Genomic DNA, 19,108 nt, shown 5'->3' on the forward strand with positions numbered 1-19,108 from the left:
GCTTCAGACAACCCTGGTCATCGGTTTCGGACCCTGGAGATGTACCGAATTCTCAGCGTCAGTACTGGTTCATTTGCTGTTACCTCCTTTAGGGGATTGGGATATCTGTTGTCACGAGCCCCGTGGTCCAGTGAATATGGAAATGACCTATTTTTTTTTTGCTAGGGGCTTTACGTCGCACCGACACAGATAGGTCTTATGGCGACAATGGTATAGGAAAGGCCTAGGAGTTGGAAGGAATCGGACGTGGCTTTAATTAAGGTACAGCCCCAGCATTTGCCTGGTGTGAAAATGGGAAACCACGGAAAACTATCTTCAGGGCTGCCGATACTGGGATTCGAACCTACTATCTCCCGGATGCAAGCTCACAGCCGCACGCCTCTACGCGCACGGCCAACTCGCCCGGTTGGAAATGACCTGAAAACCTGTATCAGTGCAGGACCTGTGCGAGTGTGTGATATAATATTGCATAAAGGTAGAAGAAAGATGGCAGTTTCTTACGCCAACGAAAGCAGTCATGGGATGTCCAAATGAATAACATCGGAATTGAATTATCGAAACACATCGAACGTTCAGTTTCGAAGGAATAATGGACATGTCATACAACTAAATAAATTAAACATACCTACATTTCGTGCCTCCTTCCGGGCTGAGAGGTTGAGGTGCAGGACTTTTGACTCCAACTTCACAGGTTCGAACCTGGCCCAGTCCGGTGGTATTTGAAGGGGCTTAAATACTGTACATCAGCCTCGTGTTCGTAGATTTGCTAGTACATAAAGAGAACTCATGCGGGACTAAATTCGGGCACCTCAGCGTCTCAGAAAAGCTTAGAAGTAGTTAGTGGGACATAAAGCACTTAACATTATTATTATTATTATTATTATTATTATTATTATTATTATTATCATCAGGTCATGAAAAGCTGAAATACGTGGAAGAAAATAGAAAAATATGCGTGGTTTAAGAGGAAACGAGATGAAATGTATGTCACGTGAGGCAGCATCGGTTGCAGTAGTTACCTACAGATTACTATGCGTAAGACGAGAACCAGGTCAAGCTCGTGGGAATGAGTCAGCTGTAATCTCATATTGTGTATAAACATCAAACATACACATCAACAAATCTAAGAAACATAAACAAGGTTACATGTTAGAGACGTGTAGCTATTAACCTGAATGCCAGGCCGACGGTCGCTTTCATGAGTACAGGTGAGTTATCAAATTATACACAATTCACAGATGTCGAACGTATCTAAGAAGATTCCGCCACAACTACATCCTACATTTTACTATGATGGTGCTAATAACAAATCACAGCAGATTATGCTACTGCGTGTTAAGATAATGTCAGTAGAATACAGTATGCCTGTTAAGACATAAGGCTGCAGTAGAAGAAGTGAAAGAAGAACGTAACAAGAGCCACATACTCAAGCAGGACAGAGCCGAACAAGGCGCATATTAGTGACACAGACATAAGAGTGGCGTGGTCGTAGGAACTACAGTCGCATTAGTAACACTCTGTTGTAGAAAAGAATGAACTAACATACAGTAGGGGCTCCATAATTCCAGGTGGACTGTAACAAGACTATCTCAAATAGAAAAGCACGGATTAACAAACGTACACGAAAACGCCTGTGAACAAAAAAGTACCTATGTTAAACATTACAGTACAACAGTTTAGAAAACAAAAATATACAGATTGCCTTACACTAAAAGAAATTTTAAACTTTCTTTTGTAAATTACAGAACACTCTAGGCAACCTTCTTAAGTTAAATGTTAACTTATATTTCCTATTTCAGTAGTGATGAATATAAAACAACCATTTTATTGAATTTTTATACGTGATAATGATGATGATGATGATGATTGCTGTTTTAAGGTCATCGGCCCTTAAAAACGCAAAGTGTCTTCTGTTTCAACTCGTAGTGAATAAGCTTTTGCTATCTGCTTTACGTCGCACCAACACAGATAAGTCTTATGGCGTCAGTGGGATAGGAACGGCCTAGGAATGGGAAGGAAGCAGCCGTGGCCTTAATTAAGGTACAGTCCCAACATTTGTCTGGTATGAAAATGGGAAACCACGGAAAACCATCTTCAGGGCTGCCGACAGTGGGGTTCGAACCCACTATCTTCCGATTACTGGATACTGGCCGCACTTAAGCGACTGCAGCTATCGAGCTCGGTGTAGTGAATAAGAAACAAAATATAAATTGCGCGAAGCCTTTCCTGATAGCTTCATGGAGGGTGACCCGTGTTCTGTTCTGCCGCATGATACACGGGCAGCATATCATGGTATTCGTGGTATTCATACACTGGCATTATTCAAATACTACTACTGATGCTACTACTACGAAGTAACTCGCGTACTAGTACGGACAATAATTCGCATCTCTGACAGCTGTTATTCAGGTCAAGGTCAGACAGACAGCTCATACCTCTAGTCCGGTTTCATGTTCTCCCACAGTGCGATTTCAGTATCATGGTTTGTTGGGAGCCCAATTCGCCGCATGCAGAAACACCCCGTGTTGACATGTACGTAAATGAAGTTTATTACGTCAACGAAAGAACGCATGGGATAGGATTTCCAAGTGAGTAGTATCGGAAATGAATTGTCAAAACACATCGAATGTTTTGCTTCATACCAATAAGGGACATGTTATAAAAATAAATTAATTAAACGTACCTTCCTTGCGTGCTTCCAAACAAAAAGAACATGTTTAATGGTAAATGAAAGCATTCTAGCTTACTGCTGCTTTTGCAGTGCCTATTAAACGTATCAAAATAAATGTTGCCTGGCTGCGTGGCTCAGATGGTTCAAGCGCTGGTTTCATGAACTTAGCAGGCTCGATCCTGGCTCAGTCCGCTGGTATTTGAAGGTGCTCAAATACGACTGCTTCTGATCGGTAGATTTGCAGGCACGTTAAAGAATACCTGTGGGCAAAATTCCGACACCGGGTGTCTCCATTGGCGCGTAAAGATTTATTATCATTATTATTATTATTATTATTATTATTATTATTATTATTATTATTATTATTATTACTGGGCGAGTTGGCCATGTGATTAGGAGCGCACGGCTGTCAGCCTGCATCATTCGAAAAGCCACTAACAAAATTATTATAATAACTGTGTTAGTCTATTATTACTAACAATTATGAAAATAAAAGTTAATCACCCCCACTCAAACTTCGTAGCTCGTAATCTGTCAGAAAACACTAAAGAAAATAGTGAACTTTTAACAAGTCCGAATTATTATTAATATTATAATTGCAGACATGTCTCTGAAATTACCGAAACATGTACTTACAAATTGTTTTACGTCACACCGACACAAATAGGTCTTACGGCGACGATGGGAGAGAAAAGGGATACAAGTGGGAAGGAAGCGTTCAAGGTCTTAACAAAGGTACAGTCCCAGCATTTCCCTGATGTGAAAATGGGACACAACGGAAAACCATCTTCCCGGCTGCCGACAGTGGAGTTCGAACCCACTATCACCAGAATTAAAGCTCACAGCTGCGTGCCCCTAACCGCACCACCAACTTACTCTAACCTCTAATGCCGGTCTGAGTAGCTCGGACGATCGAGCGCTGGTCTTCTGATCCCACGTTGGCAGGTTCGATGGCGGCTCAGTTCGGTGGTATTTGAAGGTGCTCAAATACGCCAGTCTTGTGTCTGTAGATTTACTTGCATTTTAAAAATATACTGCGGTACAAAATTCTGGCACTTCAGCGTCTCCGAAACCCATGAAAATTGTTAGTGGAACGTAAAGATATTATTATTATTATTATTATTAGTAGTAGTAGTAGTAGTAGTAGTAGTAGTAGTAGTAGTAGTAGTAGTAGTAGTAGTAGCATTATTATTACGGAAGTTTTAATTAAGCGGGTCCGTTACATTACCTATCGGCAGTTACTGCCCAGTAAATAGCCTTCTGTCCGCCTCTGTGGTATAGTGGTTAGTGTGATTAGCTGCCACCCCCCCGGAGGCCCGGGTTCCATTCCCAGCTCTGCCACGAAATTTGAAAAGTGGTACGAGGGCTGGAACGGGGTCCACTAAGCCTCAGGAGGCTAGCCTCAACAGGCGCCCAGCTGAGCACCTCTGGTGTAGACTATGCTTGCCAGAGTTACATTTACATGATGAGGAACACTATAAATATTATTTTTGTCTTTGAGTGTACATTGTAACTGATACTGCATTCATTATTTCCCTTAATATTTTCAGTTATCCCTGTCTCAATCAACAAACTTCTTGGAGTTCTCAAAACTACTGGAGTTGAGGTTCGTGGTATAAGAGCAAGCCCCATAGCTCGTCGGAAGCCACTTGGTGAGCCTGTGTTGGAGAGTTATCAGTTTGTGCCTTACAGCTCTTCTCACACACCAGTGTACAGTCTAAGGGAAGCCCTAACAATATTTGTACAAGTGTTGATAGAGAACTCTGGAATAATGAGACTGAACATTGCTGAGCTCCCAGATGAAGAGTTAGATCTCCTGTCTCCTCTTTTACTTGACGTTGTTGGAAATTTGCCTCTTATGCAGGTAAGTACATAAAATAGTGTAGAGGTGTTCTCTTCTTTTACCTGGCATTTGTGGACTTGCATGTATCAGACTCATCTGATTTTGAGGGAGCATTCCCTCTACTTCTGTATCTAGACTGCTGGGAAATCTGTTTAGTGTGTTCCTCATTTACACCCTTTTCCCATCTAACACGTCATAAATTCAAAGTCCCGATTCTCTTCATATTAAATCTATACAAAAATATCTTGTTTATCGCATCATGAATTTTCGCTATATCGCTCAGTACGATCACATTTTTCCTAGCTCTGAAAATGTCATTTGTCATCCCTTGTGCAAGGAACGTGATTTTCAACTCGGGTTAGAGCCCTTGCGGCAGTTTCATGATAACAGGAAAATGCCTTGAATTCTTCACAGGATAAGTTGCACCTTCAGGAAGCAGCCTCAGAAATACTGTTTTGTTTGCCAGTTAGCAGTGACACTGTGGAATAACACAGTGAGCCTGTTTGTGCTTGTATTTTGCATTCCATTTAGAAGTTAGAAATGTATTTTGTGTTGAGTGGTACAGTGCAGGGTATATTATAATAAGAAAATTATGCTAAAGATCCACCTTTTCACTACAACAAATAATCCTTTGATTATTTTATTTCTATAATCTCACAGTTTTAACGAGATATGTTTTGTCCTTATGTGGACATCATCAGCAGCATTCCCTGTGTACAAATTAAAATTAACATAAAGAATAGTTTCACTTATAGTTATGAATTTCATTGGGTTCCATATTGAAGTGGGATTACAGTAATTTAAATTCTTTCAAGGTCCACCTATTCAATACACTGACATTTTATTGTGATTCAACCACATGTCAAATGCTCAAATGGTAGTAGTTTCGGCATCTATGTGCCATCATCAGCCTTAAGTACAAATTAAACAATTATATACATATTCCTAAAACATCTAAAACACATTTTAACACATTATAAAATACATTGCTGTAATGATGCATGAGATAAGTTATAATTATGTTACAATTGATTGCTGTAATATAAAATTCTTAAAATTCCAGCAGTTTGTTATATAGTACAGTCTGTGTACATCCGGGATAAGTGAATTTGTGCTGTTTTATGCTGTCTATGTGAGTGACACTTATTCACTTGATATTAGGTGGTTCCGAGGAAGTTTACTTTGATCATGAAAGATCATGATATGAATAAAGATGAAGAGTAGTTCTTAAAACACTGCACAATTAACAAACACTTCGATTAAAAACATAGTTGGATAAAATATGACGAGTCTTATGAATTTATATTTTACTTCAGGAGTAATGCACTTCTTGTTTTTAAAGTAAATTGTTGCTAATAAAGTTACACTTGTACAGGTTGGTATGTATTCTTCATACTGGTCTTCAACATTAGAATGACTTCTTGAAAACACTATATTGTCTGAAAGATGGAAAAAGGAGAAAAAGAAGTGTGATAAAGACGTAATGTGATAATAGTCAAAGTGTTATGTCGTGGTTGGATTTTAAGCGAAGCTGACTGGTGTTATCTCTGTGCCTGGTCGCAGGACCTGTTTGTGTAGTAGGGGCAGAGAGGTATTAGGGCGGATAGAAGTGCGTGGAGGAGAGGGGAAGTCTGTTAAGGAAGGGAAGTTCATTTTTTCTTAGAAAAGTTTCTTATGAAGCATGAGTTCTCCACCTAATCAATACTTTATTTTACATAGTGTCAATAATTTACATAAAAACAGTACCAGTTTCGACCCATAAATAGGTCATCTTCAGCTGTTAGAGAACCTACTTAATAGCAACTGTACAGAATAAACAATACTAAAATTAAAACTAAACAAGAATGCCATTAAATAAACATGATACCACTATTCTAAAATTACTTAATATTAGCCATATACTGTACCAGGAAGGCCTAGGTCCTGGCACATATCAATTGAAAAAGCTTTATTTCAGCATACAATTTCCGTCCGACATGCGAACAGCTGAGCGAAGGAACATTCCAGTACATACCAGACTCCACGAGTGACCAGGCGAGGTCAAGTGACGTCGCCTACCGCTTGAAACTTGCCTCTCCTAGAGATATTTCTCGAAAGAATTTTTCTTTCGTGAACTTTTTAACTCCTTAACCGATTTGAGCAGGACCAATGCTTAATTGTAGCAGACATCGTAAAAGTAAAATCCTGTAAATTTCAAAGCAATCTGTCCAGTAGTTTCTGAGTTATAACAATATAGAGTTTAAGAAGTTTGAGCGCTCTCGGTCACATGATTAAGAACACCACCCCTCCCGGCGCAGATATATAGGCCAGTATGTCAAGGCTGACAAGCAGTCCAGTCCAGTCCAGTGTGCAGTGCAGAGTAGTGCAGTATGTGTGAGTGAGACAGAGGGGAGACCGACCCTCGTACAGTATGTCAGTGCAGTCTCGAAGATAGTACTTTCCGTCGCGTTTCGCGGAGACGAAATTATGAGATAATCAATCGCTGTTGCACTTGTAAGAAACGTCGCACCGTACTTAGTTTATCATACTGCGACTACGATATAATTCACAAGACATTTCGAAATATAACACATGTGAAATCATTGAAATACGAAGTCAAATATTTGATATTCGCAGACTAGAACATGACGTGTGGACTCAGTTAATTTCACATAAATGAACTACTACAATAAACAGAAACTGTCATGTACAATAACTCTAATTTTAAGGACTCATTTCTTCTAATACAGTACGTCTTTGAACTGTCTCTCTTCATTTACGTAGTGTTCGTGCCACATTAGGACACGACTTACTCCAATGATAAACTTGGTGAATATTAAGAACTTTTTCTAAGGTAATATAATACTATCACAACCAGACAATCAGTGTTATCTGTTAGGATAGTGATCCAAAGATTGTGATCAGAGACTGTGATGAAGTGTTTGAACTGTGTATTTATGGACGTTCTCAGTGACGATTTCAAATAGTGTTTTATGCAGCAAGGACTGTGTTTATTCATTTAACATCATAAAATTAAAATATGAACTCAACTGTGTTTGACAGTGAATAATAGCATCTGTAATTACTACTCGCACCAATTGAACTTTCCGTATGTTAAAATCACCTCCACGCGCAGCGGAAATCTTGGTGAAATTCTACAAGATTCAGCTACCTCCAACATCAGCTCATCTATGGTACCCATCGAGGGACGTCAACGTGGTTTCTTCATGGAACATCGAGTTCGAGTCTCCGTCCACATTCCGCGGAATGTTCCAGAATCCCCATTCTCCACATCAACATTTGTAAGTCAAATTTTCTTTACTAAGTGAGTAATCACAAACTGACTGACTTTTTCTTATCAATCTTGAACAGTGATTTTCTCAGTGCTGCGTGTGAACGATATTTCGTATTTTTTCATCATTTCTCAAAAGTTCATCTTTAATGATAAATTTATTTTTCAAAATTTAATATTCATATTACATAGAAGAACTCTAGGATTTTCAAGGCTAACAAACTGAGGAACTTTCAACAGAAATTTAAATTCTTATTTCAATTTTCAATTATAAGTGTCACCGGTTGGTGGGACGGAGAACTGAAACTACAGTGTGTTTGGAAATGTAAATTTTAATTTTTTTATTTGTCTGAAGGATTTAATTTTTTTTGCAACACTGGACTCTACTGGAATTTTGTGTAACTGAAATATGTTTGAAAATTTTTTTAAATATGGAAACATCACGATAATATGGAACTGTATGAACATTGCAAAATGCGAAAGTGTTTTGAAGTGATTTTTTTTTTAAATGTAGTTTTTATGTAATCTGAAATTTGTAAGGTGATTTATTTTGGAGCATCCTGTACCTGTACCACACGTGTGGTTTCCTATGATGAAATTTTGGTGTTGTAATCGTAATGTTCCAGAACTTGTGTAATTGCTAACGATGTTAAAATTACCATATATGGTCACAAGATTTCCTATTGGCAAAAAGGTCCAGGAATCTAGGGTAAGTTTGATCTTATTGGTTGATTGTAATCGGGCCATATCCAGCCTTCCTACCGGCTTGGGAAAAATTATGCGTGAGCTCGGCGTCAATTTCCATCCGACCGCCCAAGTGAGCGTTCGCGCTCGAGGGCTACTACCCTCGGGAGCTCCATCTTTCCGCGGTAAGTGTTATTTCAGTGTTTTTGCAATGTTATTCTCAATGTTTTCCGGTTTCGTTTCATTTAGTTTAATTCCTTTTGTGTTTCATTATTTCTTCGCTTAATGTCATCTTAAAAGTTAATTTGATGAGTCCGAGTTTACCCTAGGTTCCAATTGCCGTACTTTCAATTCTTTCATCCATTAAATACTTTCGCTTTAAACTATACCTTTAATGTAGCATCCCCTTCATTGTTAAATCATATTTTATGTTAAGTTACTTAAGTATATCTTGTTTCCGTGTCGTGGAACTGTATTCTGTAAAACTTGGTCATTTTTAATATAGTTGAGCTAGAGGGTGTTTCTTGTCAAGTCTTTTCTCCCCCATAACGTCATACATTCCCATGGACCTCATAGATAGGGCTTCCCAGCACGTTCCACTATCCTGTCTTAGTTGTCATTTTTAGGCCTGTAGTGTTTCATATAACTTATTTGCTTTAGTTTTGCGTATTTAAAAGATACTCGTCACGCTTCTATGTTTTAATGTCAATACTCTGCCACTGCTTTATTTACAACTATTTCCTTTGTCATATTATTTTCCTATCTCATTATTATTTATTACTGGTTATTTCTATATTATTATTATTATTATTATTATTATTATGGTAACCGTAAATGTCCCAAATCTCGCGGTTACAATAAGTGTGTGTTCATTTCATGAAATAATACTTAGAAAGACTTTAGTGAAGAACTGACACTTCGTGTTTTCACAAAAGTTAGAAAAAAATCAGTGATATTTGTTTCTTTTCTCGAACTGAATTCAAGAAGATTTACGTTTAAACTTTTGATTTTAATGAAAATCTGAGTCCTATATTGATATTGCAGGGTGATGAATCATTCAACATTATTAATAAATTATTTGGAAAAGGTATAACCATCCATTATTCGCCCTGCGATTCTATCCTGCTCTGTATCGGCTCCAAAATCAACCTCCACTCGCTGAGGCCCTTCTCATGCCCTAAACCCACGAACTTTTCCTGGTACAATACATATGGTACAGTTTTGGGGTTAAGGGTGTTATTTTCAAATATTACATATATTGAGGCTGGAATAGGATACACTTCTTGGAGTTGATTAAGAATCACTGGTATTCAGATGTCAGGTTGTCTGTGTTAAAGCCACTATTATGTCCAACGGTGTGTGAGATCTTTGAAGTGCATTGTTGTGCCGAAAATGTTCGGGGTGTCGTGTTCCTTAGAATAAGAGGTTCAGAGACCAGTTCACGGACACATAGCTTATACCCAGTCTATATCACTGCTGAAATATACGTTAGTGAGTGCCAATATTCTAAAAAAATACTTAAAATATATACATATGGTACAGTTATGGGGTTGAAGGGTTGAAAGGCACATATGTGGAATCATGGGGCCAGTGTAAAACCATTCAACCCCATAACTGTACCATATGTATATATTTTAAGTATTTTTTTAGAATATTGGCACTCACTAACGTATTTTTCAGCAGTGATATAGACTGGGTATAAGCTATGTGTCCGTGAACTGGTCCCTGAACCTCTTATTCTAAGGAACACCCTGAACATTTTCGGCACAACAATGAACTTCAAAGATCTCATAAACTGTTGGACATAATAGTGGCTTTAACACAGACAACCTGACATCTGGATACCAGTGATTCTTGATCAACTCCAAGAACTGTATCCTATTCCAGCCTCAATATATATAATATTTGAAAATAACACCCTTAACCCCAAAACTGTACCATATGTATATAGCTAATATTAAGTAATTTTGGAATAGTGGTATCATGTTTATTTAATGGCATTCTTGTTTAGTTTTAATTTTAGTATTGTTTATTCTGTACAGTCGCTATTAAGTAGGTTCTCTAACAGCTGAAGATGACCTATTTACGGGTCGAAACCAGTACTGTTTTTATGTAAATTATTGACACTATGTAAAATAAAGTATTGATTAGGTGGAGAACTCATCCTTCATACCTGTACTTGAACTATCAATACGGACCATGAAACTAATAGATTATAGTAAAAGTTTCTTAATCGATGCCTAACAGTGCTATTATTGTTGATCTAGAAAAATAACAAATTTTCTGTTGGTTGCATGTGACTACCTTTGTTAATTCTTTTTAATATTCTTAAATCCTGCTCTATGGATGTTCATGAGTGGCTAAAAATTATGTTAAATTCATTAGTAAATTGCAAAAAGAGATCCCAGATAGAATTTGGACCGGCCCTGATTCGAATATGAAATGGCAAAACAGAGAAGTTATGACTTTTGTGGTGTGAAAGACTTACTTGTTGCTTTTGATCGCCAAATACATTCACTACTGATCTGCATTTAGGCAGTCGCCCAGGTGGCAGATTCCTATCTCTTGTTTCCGTAGTCTTTTCTTAAATTACTGCAAAGAAATTGGAAATTTATTGAACATCTCCCTTGGTAAGTTATTCCAATCCCTAACTCCCCTTCCTATAAACAAATATTTGCCCCAATTTGTCCTCTCAAATTCTAACTTTATCTTCATATTGTGATCTTTCCTACTTTTAAAGACACCACTTAAACTTATTCGTCTACTGATGTCCTCCCCCGCCATCTCTCCAATAACAGCTCAGAACATACCACTTAATAATACCAATGTAATTGGTCCATTATTGGACATTATAAATTTTCCAGCTAACTCATTCATCGTGGTTGCCAGCGTTTTGCCCCAGTGTGTGAATTGGGCTCATCAGTTGGTAAACAGCACACCTACCAAGACACATGGCTAGTGCATCTATTACAGAACTATTTAAAATAGTTTTACTTGAGTCGGCCTTGTCAATACACCTTATAATGAGAGAAAACTATTTATTTTACCATACATGTTTCGGGAAAATCATCCATTCCCTTCATCAGTGATGTCAGGTCTGATGTAACAGTGTCCATCTCAAGAATGAACACCAGTGGTGATAAGGGAGAGCCTTGATGGACTCCTACAGTGATGCGGAAATCATCGGATGCTCCAGCGGCAGCTTGAACATAACTCCTTGGTTCTACATAGAGCATCTGTACCCACTTAACAAGGTGATCTGGAATGCTAGGAACTGACATCACTTATGAAGGGAATGGATGATTTTCCCAAAACATGTATGGTAAAATAAATAGTTTTCTCTCATTATAAGGTGTATTGACAAGGCGGACTCAAGTAAAACTATTTTAAATAGTTCTATTATAGATTCAGACATGTCAGTACAGGAGCAAACATAATATTTTTTATGGTTAAGTTTATCAACAGTGGCTAGAGCATACGATGGAGGCCACTGCATAGGCTACTCAGAGCCACCGGCAGTGCCAGTGAACTATGACAGGCTTTCTCTCATTTTCAGTAATTGATGCCTGCCTGGCCATCAGCCAGGGTCCACTGTGTGGATTCATTGTCTCCATTGAATTTGGTCTTGGGCCATGTCTGGATGTAGTCTTACAGTTTTTGGGTTGTTGTGCACTGTATCGGTCCATCGCTGTCTTGTTTGTCCCTTGGGCCTCTTTCTATTGACTTCCCGTGTATATGTTGACTTTGCCAATATATTGTCTTCTGCATGCAACACATGTTCAAACTAGCACAGACTGTTTACCTGCATTTTCTTCTGGATTGGTGCAACACCAAAACATTTCTTAATAATGTCGTTTGATATATGATCCAGTCTAGTGATGCCAGCTGTCCACCCAAGCATCTTCGTCTCCATGACTCTTAGTCAATGTTCTACCTCCTTTGTAGCTGGCCAACACTCGGTGCCGTAGAGAGCGACAGGACGGTTAACAGTCCAGTAGATCTTAGATTTCAGATGGTCCTTCATCCGACGGTCGCAGGTGATGCCCGTCGTCATTCACCACTTCAGTCAGGCTGCGTGTATCCTCATGTTGACCTCATCAGTAAGGCAGCCATCGTCAGAGATTGTGGAGCCAAGATATTTAAATTTCTCTACTCATGGTAGATCTTCACCATCACTGTGAATTGTTCCAACTTCTCGAGGATCTAATGTCATGTATTCTGTCTTCTTTTTGTTGAAGCACAGTCCGTATTGCACTAGTCAGTTGTTCCACTCTTCTGTTTGGCGTTGGAGATGAAGCTTATTCTCAGCAGCCAACATGACATCATCAGCATAGAGAAGTGTCCATGGTATTGGCTTGCGCAGGTCTGATGTAACAGTGTCCATCACAAGAATGAACAGCAGTGGTGATACGGCAGAGCCTTGATGGACTCCTGCAGTCATGCAGAAATCATCGGATGCTTCCGCGGCAGCTTGAACATAACCCCTTGGTTCTACGTAGAGCATCTGTACCCACTTAACAAGGTGCTGTAATGCTATGTTCTCGTAACACTAACCAGATTAGGTCATGTGGCACCCGATCAAAGGCCTTCTCAAGATCCAGAAAAGCGAGTTGAAGTGGCTTATTCTTTTCACGGTGTTTCTCAATTAACAGCTGTGTAGTGTGGATTGCATCTCTTGTGCCACAATTTTTCACAAATCCAGCTTGGTTTGATGTAAGTTTGGCTATCTCGCAAATCCTTTTGTCGAGAATACATTTGAAGACCTTCATAATAATAATAATAATAATAATAATAATAATAATAATAATAATAATAATAATAATAATACCCATGTGGGGATTTACCGGTTACCTCCATCAGGCGCGTCTCATTGGAATTGGGGAAGCTCGCTGGCTCTGCCGCCAGCAGAGTCAGAGGGTAGTAGGGAAATAAATTACTGTGAAAAAAAAACTGGTCCCTTGCCAGGGTTACGGCGAAGACTGGTAAATGACCAGAAGCCAGAAAACATCTTGAGGCAACCTCTAGGGCTAAGAACCCTAGTTGTAAAAGGATGGGTACCCGTCCAAAGCAAAGTCAAGTCAAAAAGCATGATGGCACAACATTTCATGAAACATACCCCAGGGGGTAAATCTTCGGATAAATCCCTCGTCGTGAACGCCACGGCGCACGAGTCTCGTTCGGATTCTGGGGGAGACTCAACATCATGCAAGAGATGAGTCGGAGCGTCTCCCGAAGAGTCAAAAACTCAGGCCAAAATCTAAAACCTATCTAGCAACTTTCAACATAAATTCACTTACAAAAACTGGCAAGCTGAAAACCCTCACAAAAGCTCTTCACGAAAATCAGATATCCATAATGGCTCTACAGGAAACAAGGTACCCAGATGAAGAGATTTTTGAATCCGAAGGCTACCGATTTTTCAAGAGCAACGCGCAAAGAGGAATCCTCAATGCAGCTGTGATGCTTGGAACCGCGTTTGCTGTTAGAACCAAGATCCTTAAATCGGTTGCAAATTTCGAACCTGTGAATGACAGATTGTCTATACTCACAATTAAATGCGCAAACAAAACCTACGCCCTAGTTAACGCACATGCTCCTACAAACGATAAGAACAAGTCTGATCCAGACGAAGTTTATAATTTCTGGGATCTACTGGATGAAAAATTAAACAAAATCCCCAAACACCATGTCAAGCTTCTTTTGGGTGACTTCAATGCCCAACTAGGTTGTGAACAGAAGTACAAGAAAGTTATAGGAAATTACCCTGCTCACAAAAGAACCAATCCCAACGGCAAAAGACTGGTGTCCATTTGCGAAAATCACAACCTGCAGGTCATGTCGACCCACTTTCGCCATCTACCCAGAAAGCAAATGACTTGGCGTTCTCCCGTCCAAGCTCTCAGAGAGTTCCAAATTGACCATGTTGCAATCTCCAGGAGAAACAGCCCTGAGATTATGAATGTCAAGGCAAAGAAAGGCATAAATGTGGCCTCAGATCATTATATGTCTCTTATCAAATTCAAACCAATTCCCGCAAACACAAGGAAGACAACCAAACAGATCACACGCTTCGACAATGATAAACTTTGGCAAAGGGTCGAGGAGTTCCAGGAGAAGGCCAGACCAAATGACTGTGACTTTAACAACGCCAAAAGTCTCCTTAATGGTTATGAATTTCATGTTTTTGGTCCGTATTGAACTGAGAATAATATATAAGTAATAATAATAACAACGTAAACGTTTCCACCTTTTCAATACTAAAATATATTCACAAAATTATAAATTACACGGTACTAGTTTCGACCCATCTAGGGGTCATCATCAGCCGTATTGGAGCAAAGATCACTTTTGGCGAAATCCTAAGAAAATGTTATTTTAAAGAATAACAAGTGAAATGAGATGTTATAATGGTAATAGTTAATAGTACAAGGAATATACATACTAAGAGGTTTTTACAACACCCCATTTATACTTTATTCTTTGTTAAAAACCTCTTAGTATGTATATTCCTTGTATTATTAACTATTACCATTATAACATCTCATTTCACTTGTTATTCTTTAAAATAACATTTTCTTAGGATTTCGCCAAAAGTGATCTTTGCTCCAATACGGCTGATGATGACCCCTAGATGGGTCGAAACTAGTACCGTGTAATTTATAATTTTGTGAATATATTTTAGTATTGAAAAGGTGGAAACGTTTACGTTGTTATTATTATTACTTATATATTAAAAGTCTCCTTGTTGAGGCCGCCAAAGACGTTGCAGAAATCAAGAGAAGCAAAAAGCATGCCTGGTGGAATGGTACCTGCGAATCAGTCCTCCAAGAAAGACTCAATGCGTGAAAACAGTACTACTCTACGAAATCAGAAAATTATTGGGAAACCTACAAAACCCAACGTGCCCAAGCAGCTAGGGTGTTCAGAACTGAGAAACGTAAATACGAAAAATCTCTCATTGAAAGGATAGAACAAAACTTTAGGAAGAATGAAAGCAGAGAGTACTACAGAGCCTTCAGACGCAAACTCACTGGCTATAAACCACCATCTCTATGCTTTGAGCGAAAGGACGGCACACTGGCGACGTCGAATGAAGAAAATTGCAGCATTCTAGCAGATTACTTCAAGAATTTACTTAATTGCTCTAAACCGCAAAGCGCCATTGAGACCAAGGAACCCTTACTCAGGTACCCAGATTCCAGACCACCCGACAGAGATGAAATCAAGCGCCACATTGCCCGTCTCAAAAATAACAAAGCGCCGGGGGAAGACTCAGTAGTAGCAGAACTATGGAAATATGCCCCAGAGGAATCACTTGATATCTTGCAAAAGCAAATAGAAGAAATTTGGAACAAGGAGACCCTACCCGAAGATTGGAAAATAGCTTTGATCCATCCATTACACAAAAAAGGCAGCATGAAGAACATCAACAACTACAGAGGAATATCTTTGCTACCCGTGACTTACAAAATTCTATCACTTGCCATCCTGGAGCATTTGGAAGCACAAGTCGAACATCAAATAGGTGAATACCAAGGAGGGTTCAGAAAAGGTTGCTCCTGAACAGATCCAAAATCTCAAAACGATCATCAGATATTATACACTAAGGTCCAAGCAGTATGTGTCTGTCTTTAAGGACTTTAAGAAAGCGTACGACTCCATTGACCGGGAAGTCCTGCTAAACATCTTAAATGAATTTGGAGTTGATTTGAAACTTCTGGCATTAATTAGAGCCACCCTGACCGATACAAAATCCAAGGTGAAGTTCCACGGATATCTCTCGCATTCCTTTGACATCAAAACAGGAGTCCGACAAGGTGATGGGCTATCCCCGATACTCTTCAACTGTGTTCTTGAAAAGATCATCAGAACCTGGCGGGTGAGATTACAGGAAACCAACTACAGTCCATTGAGAATAGGAACCAAATCCAAGGGGATCGCAACAGACTGCTTAGCATTTGCCGATGATATTGCTGTTCTCTCAAATGACATAGAAACCGCTAGAGCTCAAGTTGAAATTTTAAAGGAAATTGCCGAACAAACTGGTCTGCAGATATCGTTTGAGAAAACAGAAGTAATGACTAACATCAAAGAGGCTCCACCAAAACTCCATACAAAATACGGGGACATCACCCGAGTAGACAAATTCAAATACCTGGGTGAGATCATCATGAAAAATGGAGTGGACAAAGAAGCACTTCAGGAGCGAGTACGCAAACTGGAAATAACCTACCAAACATCCCGCACAATCTACAACAAAAAACGTCTTTCCCAAAACACCAAAATACGTCACTGTGAAACAGTTCTGAAGCCAGTAGTTCTATATGCAGCCGAAACCCTGTCTCTAAATGCCAACAAAGGACTCCTTGAAGAATTGGAGAAAAGAGAACGCAAAATTGTGAGAGGAATCTTGGGATCAAAGTACAGAAATGGAAGCCATAAAAAAAAGATCCAACAAGGAAGTCTACAGCAAAATAGAGAAAATTACCGACACAATCAGAAAAAGACGGGCACGATTTTATGGTCATCTGAAAAGAATGGACGGAAGAAAGTTAACTAAAGAAATCTTTCACTTTTTTGATTCAAACCCCTAAACCACAATTCCCTGGTTTAGAAATACCAAAGAAGACCTGCAAATGCTACATATCTCAGCTGAAGACGCCCTTAACAGAGATCTCTTCCGCAAGAAAATATTGACGAACGGGCTAAACCGAGACGAGCAACCGAAAAGAAGACACGGTGCCCCTTGGACAGAGGAGCGTAAGCAGGCCCACTCACAAAGAATGAGGGAAATTTGGGCTCTAAAGAAGGCCAAGTTCAGTGTCAAATGCAACAAGACTTAACGTGGTCCTTGATGGCACCAGCGAATTATGTATATATAATAATAATAATAATAATAATAATAATAATAATAATAATAATAATAATAATAATAATGTGTTGCTGTTTGAGTCATCAGTCCCTAGACTGGTCTGATACAGCACTCCGTGCCACCCTATCCTGTGCTAACCTCTTCATTTCTATGTAACCACAGTCTAATGCACACAGTCGCGAAACTCCTTAGTGATGAAATGGCATCCTGTTGACAAGCGGAACAACGTCAGCAAGCCAGTACTGTTCTCTACCCAACAGCTGATTGTACCTCCACATAAATTATAAACATTGCAACCACCTGAACAACTATTTTAATATCAAATTTTACAAAACACACTGATAGACTAGACTATTTATTGCTACAGCATGGAAAGCCTTGTTAAGTTTAGCCATTTTCAAAGACCTTTTATTTAACTGAAGGGGCTGCCTGGCCGAGGCGGTAAAGGCGTGCTCGGTTCTCCCGGAAGGATGTGGGTTCGAATCCCTGTCAGGAAGTCGTAAAATTTAAGAAATGAGATTTCCACTTCCGGAGGTGCACATGGCGCTGAGGTTCACTCAGCCTACACCAAAAATTAGTACCAGGTTAATTCCTGGGGGTAAAGGCGACCGGGCATAGAGCTAACCACTCTACCCCATCAAGTGCCGAGGTTACAAATAGTGGAACCCTTTACCTTCCACCCCTCCAAGGGCCTTCATGCCCTGTATAGAGATGACTTTGCTTTGCTTTGCTTCTTTTTTTTTTTATTGAACTGAATTTGGTTAAGATCTCAGCAACCTAAATGACTGAATTTTGGGTACTTGGTGTCTATGGCACTGAAAACTTTTGTTACAAAATTTGATGATGTAATATAATCCTAGTTTCACACATAATTTCAATAGCAACAGCTTAGTACCTTCACAGCATTCCTGTGGAAAATTAGGTATTTCCATTAGGGAGTTAATAAACAGTGTACAACACAGAAGCTTGTGAGCATTCTCCTCATACCCGAAAGCCTGTGTTCACATTTTCCTATAAACGAATATAACACATCATTACACATAGGCCACCAAAAGCACTATTATGTTCATAATTTTTGAAATGACAATAAATCTTAACACTATCATCTAGAGGATCTATCTCATCTTCTAGAAACTGTCTGCATGTATTACAATCTGTAACAGGATTTTGGCAGCTACACGATACACAGTTAAAGGTGAGGAAAATAAATCAAATTACACAGTACTTTAAACCCTAGACACTCAATAAACAACAGATGAACTGTGCCAAATGCACACAAACAAATATCAGGTTGGGCAACTAGATGACTATAAACAAGGAATGTGGAAAGGGGGCTGGGAAACCTACCAAAGGCCATATAGATGAGAAGGTTGCGGGTTTCCATAAAAATCAACGGTGATCTCTGGTTTTCAAATATTATTTTCCGAAATCAACTTCTGTAACTTCTGAACATATTCATCTATCCACACAATCCAGATATACAATTTGCAAATACAAGATTAGATGTTGTTTGACAAGAGCTTGCTATTAGACCAGGAAGTTAACTTAAATATATCTTAGCATAATCCAAGTTCTACAATACGATTCTGAAGGTAAGAAGGCATACAAGATACAAATACAATTTAGAATGAAAGTAAACGTGCTTTCTAAAACATCTGAGCAATAGAGTGGCGACTAGGGTAAACTCCTATGTGATAACACCAACGGACATTAAATGTAAATAAAACGGGACTAAAATCAACCGTGCTTACCCCAAGGTAGCCCATT

General features: G+C 39.1%; 1 protein-coding gene across 1 annotated transcript in view; it reads left to right on the top strand.

Moving 5' to 3' along the window:
* The window catches only part of LOC136883498 (fatty acid synthase), a 703,772-nt gene that overhangs the window by 389,810 nt on the left and 294,854 nt on the right, over window positions 1-19,108 (top strand). Inside the window, exon 19 of the mRNA XM_067155848.2 lies at window positions 4,222-4,535. Within this exon, the coding sequence (XP_067011949.2) occupies window positions 4,222-4,535 (314 nt within the window). The remainder of the gene's footprint in view (window positions 1-4,221; window positions 4,536-19,108) is intronic.

Source organism: Anabrus simplex, chromosome 11 (assembly GCF_040414725.1).
Source record: "Anabrus simplex isolate iqAnaSimp1 chromosome 11, ASM4041472v1, whole genome shotgun sequence".
NCBI classification, from domain to species: domain Eukaryota; kingdom Metazoa; phylum Arthropoda; class Insecta; order Orthoptera; family Tettigoniidae; genus Anabrus; species Anabrus simplex.